The 21,538-nt window shown below is 33.7% G+C and overlaps 1 protein-coding gene across 2 annotated transcripts; it reads left to right on the forward strand.

The window, feature by feature from the left end:
• The first annotated feature begins 1,595 nt into the window (after positions 1 to 1,595).
• POU1F1 (POU class 1 homeobox 1) lies at positions 1,596 to 19,496 on the forward strand. Of its 2 annotated transcripts, none has more exons than XM_055259631.2 (6): positions 1,596 to 1,859; positions 4,690 to 4,839; positions 13,911 to 14,135; positions 16,182 to 16,346; positions 17,099 to 17,159; positions 18,287 to 19,496. In XM_055259631.2, exons 1-6 carry the CDS (start codon positions 1,718 to 1,720, stop codon positions 18,495 to 18,497), a joined length of 954 nt encoding a protein of 317 aa, XP_055115606.1. In that variant the 5' UTR covers positions 1,596 to 1,717; the 3' UTR covers positions 18,498 to 19,496. The 2 variants fall into 2 exon arrangements, with proteins under 2 accessions (XP_055115606.1, XP_055115607.1); XM_055259632.2 differs by having other exon boundaries at positions 4,768 to 4,839.
• Positions 19,497 to 21,538: the final 2,042 nt, after the last annotated feature.

A 21,538-nucleotide genomic window follows, 5' to 3' on the forward strand; every position in this document is an offset into this window, starting at 1 on the left:
ATTATTAAGGGACATTTTCAAATTCTATTTTCTATAAATATCATTTAGCTTAATTTTTAACATACATGATGCCCAATAGACATACTTTTATTTAATTTTCTTAAAAGAAACTCCAAACAGACATACTGAAAATTACCTTTTTGTGTATGTGAAGTCTGAAAATGATCAGAATTCTGCAAGGGTATAATAATGCTTTTGATTACTTGAAACTGTCTCTCATTAGAAAAGACTAATAGAGCTTCAAAGATACAGAATTCAGAATGAAAAAATATGTCATTTTTAGAATAAATATTTTCATTCCATATCCAATGATTTATGCAAGCTTTTACATATTTTCCTTCAAAATATCAGCTGCTTACTGACAAAGTGTTCAAGTTTTTGAAAATGTCATATCAATATTAATATTAAATTTGACACAAAGCAACCAATTCCAAATTATCTTAAAACATTCCATAGTACAAAATTAGTGTCTACTCACATCAATAATATCTATTCCTGTTCGGTTACTTCTATTTGCTATATTACCTTAATATACAATACATAAATAGTATTTCATTTACTCATTATATACTCATAAATCATGATCATTATAAAATTTTGATGCTGATATTTATCTTTGAAATAGTTGGCTGTAGCATATTATTTTTTTCGTTCTCATATAAAGTCAATATATTTTGTGTGAGAAGTTTGCATCTAGTTAGGAACTACCATGGTTATCTCAGGCTTTGTGGCAGAACCACCAAGATCTCAGCCTCTGGCAGAGTCTAGCTTCGTGAGAATGGCAAGGTACACAACTCACATAGATGTGAGATTTGCATGACATAACTGTATAAATACCTAGAATACTGTCAGCATCTAGTAACGGCTTACTAAATACTGGGTTCTTGATGAGTGAATTGAAATCAAGGTAAAGAAACAATTACCCATATCTTATTTGTATTTAACTTTGGTGCAATAGTGATTGTGGTTCTTGCCATTAATGCAGTCACTTTTGCACCAACCTATCACTACTACATTTTATCCAATTTTTTTTCTATTTTCCACTTGTAGTAAAACTTATATTGGTTGTCATAGTTTTTAAAAGCTGTGCATTGTTGAGTATGAATCATTAATTGACAACATATTTTCTCATATTTAGTATTATATGCTTCTCTCAATATAATCTTAAATATTGTTTCTTAAAATTATGTATAATAGTATGCACTTCTTTTGTTTCATGTTTTATCGAAGATTTAATGAGAAGTTGTTTAAAAAAATCTCATATTTATACATATACAATCGTGTTAGTAGCAAAAAGCTACCTACTATTTTTCAATTGATTGTGGCATTATTTTTTTGAGGGATGTGTTTTCAAAATTGTTGATTCCTTTCTAAAAGGTCTGAACTACTGAAGTTGTCAAATAAGGTTTCAGATTTCTCCCTTCCCCTCCATCTATACCCCAGAATCAGCTTCCTTCTCTGCCATGGATTATGTTTGGGGTAAAAAAGGAAGACGGTTCAGATTGATAAAGCAATACTCCTGGGAAAAGACTATTAACATGTATAAAGGGATTTCCTTGCAATATAAATACTAGCGCGCACCCTCCTGGTGCCTCAGAGCCTTCCTGATGTATATATGCAGGTAGTGAGAATTGAATCGGCCCTTTGAGACAGTAGTATAATAAAACTCTGATTTGGGGAGCAGCAGTTCTCCTTATTTTTCTACTCTCTTGTGGGAATGAGTTGCCAAGCTTTTACTTCGGCTGATACCTTTATACCTCTGAATTCTGACGCCTCTGCAACTCTGCCTCTGATAATGCATCACAGTGCTGCCGAGTGTCTACCAGTCTCCAACCATGCCACCAATGTGATGTCTACAGGTACTGACTCCTTTGACAGTTTACATATGACCGGGCCTAAAGATTTCAGAATGAATGCTTTGAATCTTGATAGTTAATAATCTCTTTGCATCTTTCATTTTACCCCTCCAATTTAATTTGTTTTAAGTGAAGTAAGCATTAAGCACATGGAAAAAGCCAACAGGCCAAATAATTTTTTAAAGAAATATTAGCAAGTGTAGTAATTTCAATCATTGTTGGCTTTGTTATAAGGAAGAAAATGTGTTTTCTACATAAGAAAAGAATGAACTTGGACATTTTAAATCTAAAAACCATTTTAATGGAAATATTTATAGAATAAGGAGCAAATGAAATGAATATTATAAAATAACATAATATTTAAAAGGTGCTACTTCTTTATCTTAAAGGTTTATTTGGTTGTTAAATTACATTTACTACTTTCTAAAAACAGCTATAAAACTTATATTAAACACAACAGAACAATCTGCAGATCAACAACAATGGATTTCATAGAATAAAATAATTGAGTTTTAATTAACATATTTTTAACATAAGATACAGAAAATATAGCAAGAAATAACGTGGCATTTAAAGCCCATTAACTAAGGTAAATTTGCTCAAGATTGCGTTCTGAAGAGACTTACTTCACTTCTAACTAAGTTTTAACATTTATCTCACATAACTTTTTAAAACAAAAATTAAACTTCTGAATTCAAAGGCTCAACACGATCAGCCAAATACGTATGTTTTGCCAATGTGTTCATTCTTCATGCAGTAACAAAGTGCTTTAGAGTTGATTTACAAATGAACAAAGGCTTGAATTGAGTAAATTTCTTCCATTGAATAGCAATATAATATTCACTTTCCATTTGTTTTAAATGCAATTTGTCTCATATTTAGGAATGAAATTATATACATTTAGAAATCAAAATTTGAGTTGATACATTATTCTGATTTGGAGGATTTAAGCTCTATCTTTTATTATTATTAAGCACTTTCTAAATATATGCGTAAGTTTGGCACCAATCTTCTGCTGGATTTTAAAGAATCTAGAGGTCAGATATTTAGACTTTAGTAAAATCATTTAAGGGAGAGATTTTTCACTATTACCTTTTAAATTAAATTTCAGGAATCTGCCGAAGATTTCTGAAATTTAATTTAAAGAGTAATACAGGAAGTATCCTCCAATATAATTTTTGGAAAAGATAATGAAGAGTTTTTATCAAAAATATATGCTATAAATAAATCTAAGCAATTACCACATAGCTAATCATATATTTTAAATAGTAGGTCATCCTATAGATTGAGAATAATGAGAATAATACATTATTTCTGTGTTTGAAGATAATTTGGCCAGCAGGAAAATAAAATTCAGAATTGAGGTAATAATCTAGTAAACTCTAATTTTATGCTCAAAATGCTATTTATTTACTTTAAAATAAGTAACAATTTATTTAGTAAATTAGCCTATCCTGTATTTAACTTCCTAAAATCTGAAAAGCAAAAATTATTTAAGCCTTAAAATTAAAAAAGAACTGTAACTAATAAAAGTGACCTACAAATGTTTTAAATGGTAATAACATTGATTTATAATTTTTTAATGAAATTTTAATCATATGCATCTAATTGTCTAAGGAACTATTCTAGAAACACTGACAATGGGAACACTTGAGTATTAAATGTGTTTAATGATAATTTGTTTAATTTTGGAATGCATAGTAATGCATTATATGTAATCATTATATTGCAAAATGACTTTATTTTGACTTATTAGTTATAAAATAAAACTGTATACAGATTTTTAAAAATTAAAGATTTTTTCTATTTTAAAATAATATATTTTACTTTATGAAGAGAAGGCATGTCTTTAATCAGTAGTTTGTATATTGGTATTCTCAAAGGATTCTAACTATACTTTATAATATCTCATTTATTCAAGAAGATAGTTATAGTTATGAAAATTAACCAATATATTCAGAATATGAAGAAAAATTGAGAAAATAAAATATATAAGGAAATATTGGTTTTATTGTCAATATTGTGTGCTGTCAACTTGATGATTTGTGTTAAAAATTTGATAAAAGTCTAATAATTCCAATTTACTTTCAAAATACACATTGATTTCCTGAAGCATATAACCATTTATGAATGGTTATGTTTATATACGGCTTTATGGATTTATGGGTATTAATTCGTTCAGTGAATGAACTCATTTTTGACTAGCTTTATCATTAGAATGGTTGTATCAATTGTGTGTATGCAGACAACTAACAACCTCATGGTTTCATCATCGAAATAAATAGATCATATATTGTTACAGGTTTTTAATAGCACTCTGAATGTGGTGAGATTTTTATGATTGTATCTAATAAAAGGCTAGTTGCTCTGCCATTTACACTTTGATGAAACAAATTTGTTAGACAAATAAGCAAAAATACACTGTTCAAGAGTTAATTTCTGTATTCATTCATACAGACTGCTTTATAATACCATGCAACACAAGAATTTTAAAGGACTATTCTTCTAGTTGGTGAGTTGCAATGTCTGCATTGAACAGAACCAACGAGAATTCTGCAACTCCCGAAGACCAAGGTCTAAACTGGTCAGTCACCCCTTCGTGGGGCACTCGTAGCCATAGCACAGAGCACAGGATAATTAATGAAGTCCCTTTTGATGATTTATTATCTCGTTACATGAGACGAACTTTGATCCCCCCTAATTTTAACCTACTCATCAGAGAACTTACCCAGAATGAGAAAAACATATTGGCATATAACTTAAAGAACCACATGAATGTGTATTTTTGAAATAAAACGAATGTGTCTTGAACCCTTATACATTTTCTTACCAGTCCCATCTATTTTGTCTTTGATCCAAACTCCTAAATGTTTGTGCACACGTTTCTCGGTGACAACGTTGGGAAACACAGCAACGGGACTTCATTATTCTGTTCCTTCCTGTCATTATGGAAACCAGCCATCAACCTATGGAGTGATGGCAGGTAAGAAAAGTTGTCTTTTACATGTTATTGAATTTGGGGACACTTAGATGGATTTTCTGGGCCTGAAAGAATTGTGATCAGAGTGTGACATGAAATTCGATTTCTTTTTTTTATTCACAAAAGTCAAACATTAAAAAAAATTTATTTATACAATGTTAAGCATGTTTCTCTCTGTATGTTTGCCACTTTGTATATATGGCCTGGATATTCTTTCTTTTTTATTATTATTATTATACTTTAAGTTTTAGGGTACATGTGCACAACGTGCAGGTTTGTTACATATGTATCCATGTGCCATATTGGTGTGCTGCACCCATTAACTCGTCATTTAGCATTAGGTATACCTCCTAATGCTATCCCTCCCCCCTCCCCCCACCCCACAACAGTCCCCAGAGTGTGATGTTCCCCACCCTGTGTCCATGTGTTCTCATTGTTCAGTTCCCACCTATGAGTGAGAATATGTGGTGTTTGGTTTTTTGACCTTGCCATAGTTTACTGAGAATGATGATTTCCAGTTTCATCCATGTCCCTACAAAGGACATGAACTCATCATTTTTTACGGCTGCATAGTATTCCATGGTGTATATGTGCCACATTTTCTTAATCCAGTCTATCATTGTTGGACATTTGGGTTGGTTCCAAGACTTTGCTATTAACTTTGAAAATTACTGTTAAAAATCACCACTTCTTGTTTCCTGCTCTGTGACACCCACAGAGACCATAGGGGTTATACCTAATTTCCCTACTTACATATCCCTGAACTGCTGTGCTTCTTGAGTTTGCTTTGTATGGTTTTTATTCAAATTCACTATTCTCCAACTGTTAGTTGTAACATGATGCTATTGGTAGGCTTATCTTCACTAAAAGTATAGTAGCTACTAGACTCATGTGGCCATTTAAATTTAAATGTAAACTAAGTAAAATAAAATAAGATTTCAAATTCAGTTTCTCAGTTGCCCTTGCTACATTTCAAGTGCTCAATAACCACATGTGGCTAGCGACTCCCATATCAGACAGCACAGGTTTACAGAACACCCCCGCCCATCATTATATTTCTTCTGGACATTTGGTCCATAAACATAAATAAGACATTGATTGAAGCTAAGAGTGATTGGCAAGCGCTTTAGTGATAGCTGTTTCAGGCTTTAGCAGCCCTTTCTGTATTGCTTCTGAGTGAGTCTTCACTGAGATGGAAATCATTTGAAGTTACATACTTTTCTCCTAATGATAAGTGAAGTATGACTGTATCAAGTATAGGTACCTGTTTGTTGATCCTTCTATAAAGGCATTGAAGCACAGTTTTTGAGGAATGGGCAGATCTGGCTTATGAGATCTATTCATCAAAAATTCTTGCTTAATTTCATGGCATGGCCACATAAGATTTTAATTATTTTTAAAAAGTGCACAGTTTTATTATGCACAGGATTTTCATTTGTTGGTTTATTGTTAAAGAAATTCTTTGATATTTTATACTTATTACTACAGCAGGAAAAGAACTCTTATTGATGACAAACTAAAACTGTGTGAGTAAATGTGTGTGTGCATGTGCATGGCGTGTATGTGTGTGATACTGAGGGAGAAACTGTGGATAAAAGAATCACTTATTAGGGAAATCTTTTCTAATTGACTTGTGTTTTGTTATGATCCAGATAAGCGGTAAAAAAAAAAAAAAACCTAAACAAATATTGATTTATTCCTATAATTTTCAAGTAAAATGGAGCAAATAGTTTAATTTTAATTAAATTGTTTAATCTTTGATGTCTCAAAATTTGTCCATGTAAGACTAAATAGAACATTAAAACTTTAAAATAATAATCCAGAAAAATATTAGCTTCTCCTACATTCTATCAAGCAACATTCTGAATAAACCAGTAGCCTAACATTTATGGTTAAATGAAGACTGGTGTTCTTAACAATGACCTGTAAATCTTGACGTCTTTTTTTAAAAATTAAGAAATAAAGCCATATTTTTTTCTTCCTCTCTGAAAATTGATTATTTATGATCAACATGCTTAATTAGTATTCCTGGTTAATGAGAATAGCGCTCCTCAGTGATGAACTACTGTCATTATAAAATAGTAAAATAAACGCGTTTAGCTACTGGAGGTGCGGGTGGAATGCTTTCTGTGGCCTTTACAACATTTTGATTATGAGACAGGAAATGACGAACACATGCTGCTGTTTCCTGGCGAAAGGACCTTACAGTTCGTTTACAGGAACCCCCAGGAACCAAGGTACATTGTTAGTTTCTCTCTTAACCCAGCACAGAGGCAGTCCCTGCCAGTTGATTGAGGTTGGCACCAAGATTAAAACCAGTCACAGACCAGCGGCCAATAATCTCTTGGCCAAATACCTTCAGATAGTTTTTGCTACCACCTCCCACCCCGCCAAATCAAAGAGGGCCACCGCTGGCCTCCGGAGGTTGCAGCTGGCCTCAGAATTCTAACACCCTTCCTGCTTCCAGGACTGGAGTCAACATGCCAGTGTTCACATTGAGAGTGTTGGCAGCTCATGTCTTTCTGATCCAAGTTTCCTCCAGCACGAACTCAGCAAACCCACTTCCGTGAACCTCTTCCTCATTTCAATTAAAATGTAAAGACCCCTGGAAGAGCCTTTCAAAATGATTCAAAAACCTGGTTTAGTGACATCAAGAGCAGAAGACTTACACCAAGGTTTGGAGCTATCACTGTGGTCTTAAAATTAAATATATTCTGTGACTGAAAGAGAAACTCACTATCAGAAGCACAAAGATATTTGAATATTTTTTAGAGGGATCGTTAAATCCCTCTCAAAAATTTTGTGAAAATGTGATATGCTTTAAATGTCAGGATGTCTATACTGGGACATAATTTAGTATTAGCATTTGCTTCACGAGAGATTTGATCTTAGAGAATCTGAACTCTCCTGCCTTTATCCCCAGTAAAGCCGCATAAATTGAGTTACAAAATACAGCAATTCAGAAATAAGAGAGAAAAGGTAAATAAGAGACAAATGTATAAAGTACACAATAGAAACCTGATTATGTCATTTGAATTTTCTGAGACGTCTTAAGGCATTAATCAAATCAGCCACTTCCACACAATCCACAGAAGTGTCTTAACAACAACAAGGACACTGTGTCACATACTCTATATAAAAGTGAAGCTACAGAAAGAACTATATTTCTAAAATATGTGAAATTACTTTATTTTCATACGGCTATTTCATTACCCATACTCTGATGCTTACATTTAGTTTGAGCATTTCATTAAATTAATAACTCACAGGAAAAGAAGAGCTATAACTGATATTTTGTCAGGTTGGTAGGTAGACTTTTAATGATCAGATGAATCAACTGTACCTAATAGTCCAGGTGCAGGCAAAATAAAGAGAATGACTAATTGGGAGTAATGAATTATCCATGCCACTAACTAATTACTAACATTGTTCAGGTGATTAACACCTCTGAGTTTCAGTGTCTTCGTATCTAAGTTGTGGTGGGTACTACACTTCTATTGGGGTTGAGTAGTAGCAAATTTGTGTCAGCTCAAAATGATTTCTCTTTTGACCTTCTCTTCACATACTCTTGCAGCTAAATTCCTTCTGTCTTTTCACTCCTGAGAACTTAGAGAATTCAAATCAACACCTTACAGTACAAATCATAGAAAACCGAGAATTACAGATGCTGTTCAAAGTCTCTCCTAGATAAACACAAAACAAAACAAAATATCAAAAAAAAGTTCTCAAAACTCTGACTCTTGGGTTTCTGAGATTGTTTCTGTTCTCCAGTATCTGAAGCAGAGTACAATTCAGGATACAAGCTCAATGGGGGTTCACCATTTCCACCGTCCTGTGGAAACAGCAAATCAACCTCACTGTAATGAATGAATTAAACCCACCAACTTTACATGATGTAGTGGCCAAACCAAGAAGTAGTGTGAAAGTCCTTGCTTTAAAAATTAATTTCAAGGAGAAAACAAAACAAAACCAAAAACTTGTTTAAGTCCCAAAAGTTTGGGACTTAAGATGATGAGCATCCAATTCTTTTGGATGAGAAGTGGATATTAAAAAAAAAGATTGTTATGGCTGAAAATATTCTCGCTGCCTGGGCTAATACAGAAGAAAACGGAAATCAGCCTGGCAATTGACAGGGGGCAATAGTCTATTTTGGAACCCATCTTTTCATTTTTTGAAATTTGAAATTTTTTTTTCTTAATTTACTTATTTTGTTTCGTTCTTTGTTTTATTTGGCCCTAAATTGTTCTGGTTGTAACAACTCTAAGGAAACAAGTAATTCTGAAGATCTTTGGTTCCGCATCATGAAAGGTCTTTTGGTAGGAGTAACATGATGTATTTTCACTTCCAGACTAGGGGTTGGCAACCCTTTTCTGTAAAGAACCAGACAGTAAATATCTCAACCTTTCTAGTTTTTGTTGCAACTATTCAACTCTGTCATTGTAGCAGGAAAGCAGTCACAGGCTGTATGTAAAGAAACAGGCATTTCAAATTAAACTGAATTTACAAACACAGGCAATGAGCCCCTGTTGCACACGGATAGGATTTACCAATGCACAAAAGTGAAAAGATCACGGTGGAAGTTTATAATTTCCTTTGAATTTTTATGCCTAAGCAACACAGGGGACTATACGGAAATATCCAGATACATGTTCCCGTGCATGTTACAAGCACAGCAGGGTGGCGTATTTTACTCTGTCCCTCTGCTTCCCCTGTTTGTTTTTTTAAGGCATCAAGCCAGTAACCTGAGATGATGTTGTCAGCTAACCACATGCTGCAAAGATCAATTTGCCCCATGCTGTGGTACATTGAGTCAGCGCCTAGTAAGGCAGCCCTATCTCTGACCCCCATTGCCTGCTTTAAAAGATTTACCTCTGTTCTTCTCCCTCCTCTGTCATACAGAATGCATACACAGCAATTTAGAAAGGCTCTGGTGAATTAATCTTCAATGTGAACATGTATTTGGAACTACAGTGTGCAAACACTTCCGAGCTATGTGTGTGTGTGCTGTCCAGGCCTCAAGATAATTTTTCTTTATCCATGTTTCAGAAAATGTTGATGAGACCTCTGTTGCACATGACTCACAACATCTTTTATCTTATTCCTACTTTTTTCAGTAATCTAGATTTTAAAAATATTTGAAAAACACGTTGCTATACATATCATCCCAATCACTCTCCACACTCCCCCAAATGCACGCTCAGATGCTAGAAACAGAAGTTAGTTTGGCTTTTCTTTTAAATTGTTGTGATGAAATTCTGTGTGAAGTTAGTTCCAGGAAATCTGTGACCTTGCAGATAATTGTAGATACTTTCATATAATGAAAAATAAAAGTGAGCCGGGTGCAGTGGCTCACAACTGTAATCCCAGCACTTTGGGAGGCCGAGGCCGGCAGATCACCTGAGGTCAGGAGTTCGAGACTAGCCTGGCCAATATGGTGAAACCCTCTCTCTAAATAAAAAATTATAAATAAAAAATAAATTAAAAAATACAAAAATTAGCCAGATGTGGTGGCAGGCGCCTGTAGTCCCAGCTACTTGGGAGGCTGAGGCAGGAGAATTGCTTGAAGCTAGGTTTCAGTGAGCCGAGATGGCGCCACTGCACTCCAGCCTAGGGAACAAGAGCGAGACGCTGTCTCAAAAAAAAAAAAAAAAAAAAAGGAAAGGGAAAAAAATAACAAATGTATCACACATCACATTTTCCTTCTTGTTCTGGATGCCAAACCTTGGAGCATGGTATTTTCTGTGTACTTTTCATGGATTCCATTCAAATTTGTTTTCTGTGTGTCCACTTTCCCAGAGTACTTACAATGTATAAACTACTTTTCAATTTCTGTGGTTGGGTTCTGTGGCTTATACCTATAATCCTAGCACTTTAGGAAGCTGTGGCTGGAGGATTGCTTGAAGCCAGGAGTTTTGAGACGAGTCTGGGCAACATAGTGAGATCCCGTCTGTGCAAAAAATTTAAAAAATTAGACGAGCATGGTGGTGCATGCCTGTAGATTCCACTTAGGATGCTGAGGTGGGAGGATGGCTTGAGGCCAGGAATTTGAGACTGCAGTGAGCTATGATTTTACCACTGCACTCCAGTCTAGGAGACAGAGTGAGACCCCGTCTCTAAAAATAAAGAATAAATAAGCAAACAAACAAATAAACAACTCTATGGAAACAGGGATGACACACTTTATATATATTTTATTGTAATATTTTTGTGGAACAGTGTTTGTTTAGTACAGCCAAAGGTATTGAAATAGAGAGAAAAACCTTTTAAAGAGAAGTTATTTAATTTACCTGAGTATAGCCTGCCTGGAGAATGAACCGGGCAATTATTTTGATGTGGCTTACTGCAATGCTTATTAGACTTTAGTTCTGATTTAAACTGCAAAGTTAATTCACTGGGCACTGGACGCAAGTTATTTACTTTCTTTCTACTTAAATTTTCTCCACTGTAAATTATGGGGAAATATATATATCTTTCCTGACTCATTTTTTGTATAAGGATAAAGATGATGACAAATGTGAAATTAACATGACACAAAGTGTTGCATCTAAGATTTGTAGCAGTATATGATTATGATCAGCAAGAGAAATTGAAAATAATAATAAAATTTGATAACAAATTTAGACCTTTTAGTATGCGTATGTAAAAAACACACAAATTGTTTATATAAAATAAACATAATTTGACATAGATTAAATGAGTTATCTAAAGTGTCTTAAAATACGTTAAATGTACAAAATCTAACAGTAGCCTGGCTTTTCTTTGTACTCTTTCTCAGGGTATTTTATCATTAACTGTATTAAGTGATACCTGATGGACCTAAATAATGAAAGAAGTGAAAGTTTTATAAATATATGTGAGAATCAATTCTGAAAGCATAAGCACAAAAGTCTTCAGATAAACGTCAGATTAAATAGATGCTAACATAAATGTCATCAGTTTTCTTTTACATCTACTAGTCCTTCTTTTAATTTAGCAGAAAATTAAAATTAAAAAAAGCTAAAAACGAACCCCAAGGCAATAAACATTTTCAAGAAAAGCTATATAATAAAAGAAAAGTTGGTAAAATTGCTTTTAAAAATGTGCTCTGATCAAGATGCCACATAATAAAGCATAAAATGGATAGTTAACTGACTTTTACAAAAGTAAACCTGGATAATTTTGGTTTGTAAAAGTAGCAGGAATTTTTTAAAGACAAAAATAGTTTCTTTCACATCTTTTTCCCAGCTTTAGAGCAGACAAATTTATTTTATGCTAATTTGTTTAATCTCTCATTTGTATGTTTGTTTTAGAAAAATAATATACCCTATTAGATGGGGTGCACTTTATAATTACATATTTTTATATAAAAAATATAAACCAACAATTTGCTGAGTTACAGTATTCTTTGCTCATTCCATATTGATATATTAATGTAAGATTTATGTATTCTGGAAAATATATTATCACTCATGTCTTTGGTTTGAGAATGCATGAACTCTTGATGCATTTTTTTCCAGCAAGGCACATCCTCTGCTTTAAGTCATCTCCAGATTACTTATAATATCTAAATCAATGTAAATGCTATGTAAATAATTGTTATACTGTATTGGGTTTTTTATTTGTATCATTTTTATTCTTGTGTTGTTATTTTTTACTTTATTTTTTAAGTGTATTTAATTCACGGTTGCATCAATCCATGAAGGCAGAACCCATGGATATGGAAGGCACGCTACACGTCATTTAATATAAATTGAAGTAGAATCTTTGTCGATAAAAACTGTAATGTATTGATAAAGAAACCAAGAAACCAAATGTGTTGGAATTTGGCTTATATACTGTCCTCTCACCTATAGTTCCCAACTAAGATAGACACTTCCAATGAAGAAGGAAATCTGGAAGCAACTGTGTAATAATTTCAGACCTTTTTACATTTTTTGTGATTTAACATATCCACTCAATATGATAAGTAATTACCCATAAATGATAAAGCGGATTTAACATATCTGTTTTATCATTTATGGGTAATTACTTATCATATATAAAGTTGCAAGCTTTCTTGCTTCTTATCTTTGCTTTTCCTTAAATAATAATCAAGAAATTATTCTATTATATTGTATATTTTTCAAGAAATCTTGTTAGTGACTTTTTAATAGAACTTTTTTTTTTTTTTGAGACGGAGTCTGCGATCTCTCGGCTCACTGCAGGCTCCGCCTCCCGGGTTCCCGCCATTCTCCTGCCTCAGCCTCCCGCGTAGCTGGGACTACAGGCGCCCGCCACCACGCCTGGCTAATTTTTTGTATTTTTAATAGAGATGGGGTTTCACCGTGTTAGCCAGGATGGTCTCGATCTCCTGACCTCGTGATCCGCCCGTCTCAGCCTCCCACAAGAGTGAGCCACCACGCCCGGCCATTTAATGGAACTTTTAAGGTTACCTTTTGTTAATATTTAATCACTCCTCAATCCTATTTAGCCATATTAATATATTTTATTTTCTCATTATTCTCTTTCTGCCTGCCTTCATTTAATTAAAAAAGATGTGATTATTTCCTAATAAAATCAAGTTTTTACTGATTAAATAGTGGGGTGTTTTTATATTGTGAAATCAATTTCCCAATCACGAGAAAACTTCTCAGCATAGCACTTAGCCGAAGCATTTAGTGCCACGATTACAACAAACATCACCCATTATTTATTCAGTGAATTAAGAAAACAGAGTTCAATGAATAGATTCTGGTTAGAGTTCAACCTCAGATTCCCAGGAATAGGTGTCATTTAAGAGAAAAACATGATAGAAAATGTACACTTCTGAGAGAAGTTGTTTGTTTGTTTCTATTTTAGTTATTCGCAGTCCCCTGCTTCTTTCCTTTAACCCTATCTTTGGTTTTGCTGCTCTGGAGAAGGTAGAAGATAAATAATCTCAATTCTGCTAAGCTACTTTGACTCCTTCTTCGGAAGACTGAATGTAAGGTAACCTTTTAAGTACTGAGACAGGCTACAGCAGAATAATGGGCTAAATCACGCAAAACCCTTTCTTATATAGAAATAAGGAGAATTACAAATGGTCTTTTTCATTTTATTTCTTTGTTTACTCACAGGTAGTTTAACCCCTTGTCTTTATAAATTTCCTGACCACACCTTGAGTCATGGATTTCCTCCTATACACCAGCCTCTCCTGGCAGAGGACCCCACAGCTGCTGATTTCAAGCAGGAACTCAGGCGGAAAAGTAAATTGGTGGAAGAGCCAATAGACATGGATTCTCCAGAAATCAGAGAACTTGAAAAGTTTGCCAATGAATTTAAAGTGAGAAGAATTAAGTTAGGTATGTGCTTGTTAAAGGCAACAGGAAAAAGAACTTGGTTTGCAAATCTTCATTGCTGTTAAATCTCTTACATGTTGCTAAAAATATAAGATGATTCTCATTCTTCATCTCTACTGTGGATGTAGTTAGTTGTTATGGAAATCCTCCAAAAACTTTTGTTTTCTTATAATTTCTTACGAGCCTAAATACATAATTTTTAAATTAATAATACTCTTTCAAAATGTACTCACCTCAACATTAGTTTTGAAGTGCCCATTTTTATCTATATTTTATTTGAACTTTTGAATAGGCCATACATTTACATGATTCAAAAGTGCAAAAGAGTATAAGTGACATGTATCCCTTCTGCTTCCTTTTTCTGAATATCATTGTTGTTCGTTCCTTGTGTATCTTGTATGGATCTTGCTTCCGTGTATCTACGTATTGTGCCAAACATATGTACTATTTCAAGTTTTCAGTAGTAATTTTTATAGAGCTCCTTTTCCTCTGTGGAGCTGTCAAGTTTCACTTTATGAATATACCGCAATTTATTTGACCAGCCCTCTACTGATAAAATTCAGGTGGTTTCTGATCTTTAGCTGTTAAAAACAATGCCACGATTATTAACCCTACAAATGTTATTTTGCACTCATATAAATATATGTGCAGGAAAAATGTTAGAAGCACAATTGCTTGATCAAAAGTATGTGTAAAATATGTGTACTGGTAATTTTGATAGATGTTGTTGTCAAATTGGTCTCTAGAGAAGGGATACCAAATTTTGCCACCACTATGAGAAGCTTTTTCACCATCCTCAGGCTATATAAACTCCAAAATGGTATGAGTTTTTAAAATCTATTTCTTTTTGTTTTCTCCTTAATGATCTCTCCAGCCTCTAGAAGAGTATAACTAGAACACAAAATAAATAAATGGTGGTTGAAGGAAAAAATACGCTGTTAATATTTTAGATCTTTGCAAATCAGACAGATCAAAGTGACATCTCACTGTTATTTCATTTAAAATTTTATTATGAGTGTAAAGTGTATTATTTAATGTGCTTAACAATCATTTATATTTCCTTTTCTGTGAACTATCTGTTCAGAGCCTTTGCTCATTTTCTACTGAAGTGTTTTTAAAATAAAGCAACAATTGACTTTGGTTAAATTGCATAAAATTGTTTATATTTCTTAATGGATTGAAATAATAGTTCAAACCTCTGCACTTGCAGAATGAACCATAGATAACTTAATAAAAATATTTATTGATGAGCATCATATGCAACCATCTTATACATATAGGTATATAGCCTTAGGTCCTGAAATAATACGTAGCTATTACATGTAATAAGCACGGCAGTAGGAATCTTTGTGAAATTCATTTTCAGTTTTCTATTTATATTACTGTGAATGCTTCAAATTATATGTTGATTATTTCAGCTGTACTCTAAAAATGTTTGGGACAAACAATACAGATCATTAGTCTGAAGACAGAGGCATTACCAAAAACTATAAAATGGGCTCAGAGGTATACACGAAATGTGTAATCATAGCCTCTTAATAAATATGATTTTAGGGAAAGTAGCACAATTCTTAGTTTTATTTATTACCCTTCAACAATATCATCGAATCTTTTAGAGTTGAAATAAAAATTTTATGATATTTAACCATATATTTTATGCATTACAGTTAATATATTAAAAATTTTTGAACATACATTGTTTGATATTTAACAATAATGATAAAAAAGCCGTAATTTTCAAGTGCCTTATAAAGTGTTTAGGATACATCTAAACACTGGCTAAGTATCATGAATGGCAGATGTTTCTATCTGAATTCTTTTGGTGACTAGATAAAAGTAATTTATTAACTAGAAGAAATATGTTTTGAAGTATTGGACAAGTACTTCAAAGTATAACGAATCTTACTAAATAATTCTGATTTGCCAAGAACATATAGTTAAAAAACAGTATGTAATAGTTGACAAAGATACACAGATTTGTGTGACAATGAACCGAAATTAACATTTCCTGGAAAGTTGGAGCTGATGGTCTTCATTGTCCCTTCACAGGATACACCCAGACAAATGTTGGGGAGGCCCTGGCAGCTGTGCATGGCTCTGAATTCAGTCAAACAACAATCTGCCGATTTGAGAATCTGCAGCTCAGCTTTAAAAATGCATGCAAACTGAAAGCAATATTATCCAAATGGCTGGAGGAAGCTGAGCAAGTAGGAGGTACTAAACTGTGTCTCTGAAGGCTGTGCTGTGTTTTAACCTAAAAATAATGGCTTCAATAGGTAGGATTAATGCTAAAGCAGGAGGTTTGAGGGGTTTTTTCCTCCTTTTCTCTTTGAGATGAAAAATAAACATTTTGTTATATCACACTAAAACCAACATCAAAAAAGGAAGGGCGATGTAAATGTGGAAATAAATTTATTGAGGAGAGAATAACCTATATAAGGAAAGCTTACAACGTAAGTTGGCATCAGCATGAAGGGGTAAAATACTTATTTTTTTACACATCCATTTTTTTCCTCTGTTTTATACTAGAGAAATTATATATGAATCACATTTGTATCCTAATATTAGTGTACACAAAACATTTGCACACACCAGTCTTCCAAGTAAATAATATAAGCAATTGCTAGATATGCAACTTAATGAGATAAAATCATCTACTCATGCAAATGTCAGGGCTTGATAAAGAGTGAGGTTTGAGAGTATTTACAGCAAGCATTCCAACAGAAGTAAAGTGAGGATATTATTTGTAGAAAGTGTCTTCGCGAGGTTAATATTTATTTCTGTGTTGAGATTTTTCTCTATGGTCTGTACTAGAAAATGACTTAGACTGCAAAAATTGAAGACAAAAATGTCTGGCATTTTTATTTTGCATTGTTTTATGAAGAAAATTTGAAATCCAAATCAGATAGTTTTTTTATAAAAAGTCTACTTTGTGTTTGTAATTATCTCTCTTTTCCACATTATAGCTTTGTACAATGAAAAGGTGGGAGCAAATGAAAGGAAAAGAAAACGAAGAACAACTATAAGGTATTCTTTATATTAAAAGTTACTAGGGGACAAAACTGGTATTTTATAAATGGAATGAGTATTTGAGTGTAATGCAGGTATAACATAACATATAAATGTAAGGTGAATTGGGAGGCCAAGGTGGGCCTGAGGTCAGGAGCTCGAGACCGGTCTGGCCAACATGGTGAAACTCTGTCTCTACTAAAAATATAAAATTTAGCCGGGCATAGTGGCAGGTGCCTATAATCCCAGCTACTCAGGAGGCTGAGGCAGGAGAATGGCTTGAACCCGGGAGGCGGAGGTTGCAGTGATCTGAGATTGCGCCACTGCACTCCAGCCTGGGCAACAGAGCGAGACTCCGTCTCAAAATAAATAAATAAATAAATAATAATAATAATAATGTAATGACTTAATTGTGAGAAATGGAGAGCTAATACTTTTTAACATTTGATGGAAAATTGTGTATTGTTTGATTCAAGAACACTTTTGCTCCAAAATTTTGAATACAAACAGAAAGAAAACAATACTTTCTAAGAGACTGGCCATATCTTCTTCCCTTTTAGCTATAACTTACTGCTCTGGCAATGTAGTATCCATGGTGTCTATAGTATTTAAAAATGTGACGCTAGTAATCAGTGTTTTGGTCTCTTAAAGTTCAACATGACCTCTTGCATTTCAACCCAGAAAGATTGTTCATTGATCTTTTTGTAGTTTCTGTGAGACATGCTTAGGAAATACTAAAAGACAGGTTTTGTTTTGGTCAGTTGTTTACTAGAGATTTCCTTTATCGTAAACAGCCCTAAATGATTTTGGGGATATATTTAGAAATGTCTAGGAAACTGTTCATTTTCTTTTCAAGAACTTAGTGCCCTCTGGTGGCACAAAGTGGGAAAAACATAGAAAGCCTGAGTCCCCTACTTAATTCTTTCTGTGACTCTAGTGTAACTCTACCTTACATAAGACAAAACATCTACATATTTAACACCTTATACATTTGTCCTTGTTAAAGTGTCTTGCAAGTGTGTTCAGAGTTTTTAAGTTTCCTTTTCATGTTAATATTTAGGAAATTCAACCTACCTTAATTTTGATCTGCCAAAAACTTCACTAAAAACAACATAATTTCACCCCCTATGTCCACCCCACCCCAGCATTGCTGCTAAAGATGCTCTGGAGAGACACTTTGGAGAACAGAATAAACCTTCTTCTCAAGAGATCATGAGGATGGCTGAAGAACTGAATCTGGAGAAAGAAGTAGTAAGAGTTTGGTTTTGCAACCGGAGGCAGAGAGAAAAACGGGTGAAAACAAGTCTGAATCAGAGTTTATTTTCTATTTCTAAGGAACATCTTGAGTGCAGATAAGATTTTTCTGTTGTATAATAGCCCTTTTTTTTTCCTGTTTCATTCCTTTCTCTTCCTCAACAAAAGCAGAAATTAGTTGGTTGATTTAGAATCATTTTATATCAATAGCTTTTTACAGAAGCTTACTTTTCCATTTTTTAAAAAAAGAAACCAACAATTTAAATTATATTGATGTTATTTACTTAAAATAATTATCCCCAGAAGCCACATTATCCATTTTAAGCCAAATATATTAACAGTAATGAGCTCTCCGTCTCTGCCTCTCTCTCACACACACACACACACACACACACACACAGAGTGTGCATATGGGTTTATAGGTTCCTTTTCCAAACATGTTTATTAGCTTTTTAACATTTAAGTGAGTAACAACACATATGTAAAGCACATCGCCAGAAATATCCAATTCAAAAATTAACCAATGGTCTGCTTTCTACCAACTCTACTAGTTTGTCTGAACTAAAAGTTTTGAACTTAGAGCTGGAGGTGTCTTATAGTTTTATTACTACCTTTAGGAATAAACCTCAATTGGAATTGATACTTTGAAGCTAAAATTTAGGGCATAGCTGACAGAACTGTTTCAAAAGAGATTTGTAGGAACATTAATTTTTGATCTTTTTATTCTTCCTAAATATTAACTCTTTGATGTGTAGCTGTAGAAAATAATGCTTTATGGATTCTTCAGCCTCAAACCATTAGTCTGTAAGCTGCAACAGGACAGGAAGAGATCTGGCTTGTTTGGTGTTAACTCTCCAGGGCTTAGGAAAGTTCTTGCTCAGATTAGGCATGCAATCTTTGTTAAATGAAGGAGCGCAATGTTAACAATGGCTACAAATGTGAACGGTGTCACCTAATTTTACATTATAATGTTTTTGAAATCTCACAATCTAGAAAATCATCCAGGTTTCTATAACAAGACATGATCACTTTTGGTATAATTGATTAGAATCCGATTTACTATTTGTAAAAAGTTTGACATATTGAGATTTTAATTTTAATTCTGAGAATTGCATTGAAAAGAACATATTTATTTAAATTATAAGAATGCATTTCCTTGAAACATGCTAGTAGAGGCAAACTGTAATGTGATATTAACTTAGAATATTGACTTTTTTGCATTTGGAATGTAAATCTGCTGGCTATGTTTATCTAACTTATTTTAGATAACAAAAGTGGTAACAATTAGACCAAATTTTATTGTTGAATTAGAATGCTTACTAAATAAATTATACTGTCCAGTCTCTTTTATGATATTATTAAAGACCTAGCATTTTTACAGGTCATAATCTACATAGATCATATATATGTATGTTCATACATAATCATCATCAATTGGATGGGTAAAATTTGATATATTACTAATAAAGGTAGACATTTAACTAACAGCTTTCAGTGGCCTAATCATCCATGCTTACGCACACATTTAGCATCCAAAAGATATTAAATACAACATTCTTATTTAAGAGTAAATTCCAAATTATTCAGCCACACAGGCATTCAAATTCCTTCTCTGGTTAACTCAGTATTTCTTCGCCTACTTAAAACACATTAACTGGGGAAGGGATTCTTTAGTTTGCTAAAAGCCAGATCATGTATACATAAATGTATATGTATATATGCAAAAATGTATATATGCATAAATTTATATATGCACTTTGAACCTTGCAAATAGAAACAAAATGTCATGCAATATAAATCTAGATTAGTGATTGTTTTGCATTTTAAATATGATTCCTCTGGTAATGTCTACTCTTATGTAACAAAAATAAGCATGTATATATGCTTACATCATCAATATATGCTTAGATCATAAGCAGTATTATCAAACATCCATCCATAGGTCATTCTTTTCAAGTTTAGACACTACCAGTATTGGGAACCATGTTTTTTCCCTAAAATAAATTATTTTGAGTTAATACTTACTATTGAAATAGCAAATTATTATTATTATTATTATTGAGACAGAATCTCGCTCTGTCACCCAGGCTGGAGTACAGTGGCATGATTATTGTTCACTGCAGCCTCAGTCTCCTGGGCTCTCCACCTCAGCCTCCTGAGTAGCTGGGACTACAGGTGCCACGCCACCATGCCTGGCTATGTTCAAAATTTTTGTAGAGATAGGGTCTCCCTATGTTGCCCAGCCTGATCTTGAACTCCTAGACCTAAGCAATCCTCCCTCCTCAGCCTCCCAAAGTGCTAGAATTACAGACATGAACCACTGTGCCCAGTGAAATAGCAATTATTTGCTAACTGATATGGTTTGGCTGTGTCCCCAACCAAACCTCATCTTGTAGTTCCCATAATCCCCACGTGTGGTGGGAGGGACCAGGTGAAGATTAGGGGAGCAGTTTCCCGCATCCTGTTCTTACAATAGTCAGTTCTCATGAGATCTGATGCTTTTATAAGGGGCTTTCCCCTTAGCTGGGCTCTCATTCTCTCTCCTGCCGCCCTGCAAAGAGGTACCTTCCACCATGACTGTAAGTTTCCTGAAGACTCCCCAACCAGTAAATACCAGTAACTCATTTGTATTAATGTTTTGTATTATACAAAACTCATTTGTATTGAGACTACTTTCTAACTACATTAAAATAATACTTTAATATATTTTAATTAATCTTCAAAACAGTAGAAAATGGTTAATGCCATTTAGAATCCTAAACCTCAATTAAACAAATAACATATAATTCACTGTGTAGACTGATATGTTCATACTTCGGGGAATAAATGACAAAGGCTGACTTTAGCCATAGTCTTTCCCTCTTATATATTTGTGAGCTCTCTAAGTCTTCAGGAATTCAGTAGAGTTGTCCATTAAAATGGAATAAAGATGTTTGTCATTTCTACTAGTTTGGTACATTCAACTTTACCTAGTAAAGGTGGCTGATAAACTCATTCATACAATTTACCTTTCCATCTCTAAAGGTGGAAAGGATTTGCCTAGTCAGAGAAATATTTTCAGTGTTTGGGGATGGCGGGGTGGGGGGGGGGTGTATTTTCAAGTTTTTGGGGGAATGTGGTGTTCCAACAGTAGGACACCTGAA

The sequence above is a fragment of the Symphalangus syndactylus genome, chromosome 21 (genome assembly GCF_028878055.3).
Source record: "Symphalangus syndactylus isolate Jambi chromosome 21, NHGRI_mSymSyn1-v2.1_pri, whole genome shotgun sequence".
Classification (NCBI taxonomy): domain Eukaryota; kingdom Metazoa; phylum Chordata; class Mammalia; order Primates; family Hylobatidae; genus Symphalangus; species Symphalangus syndactylus.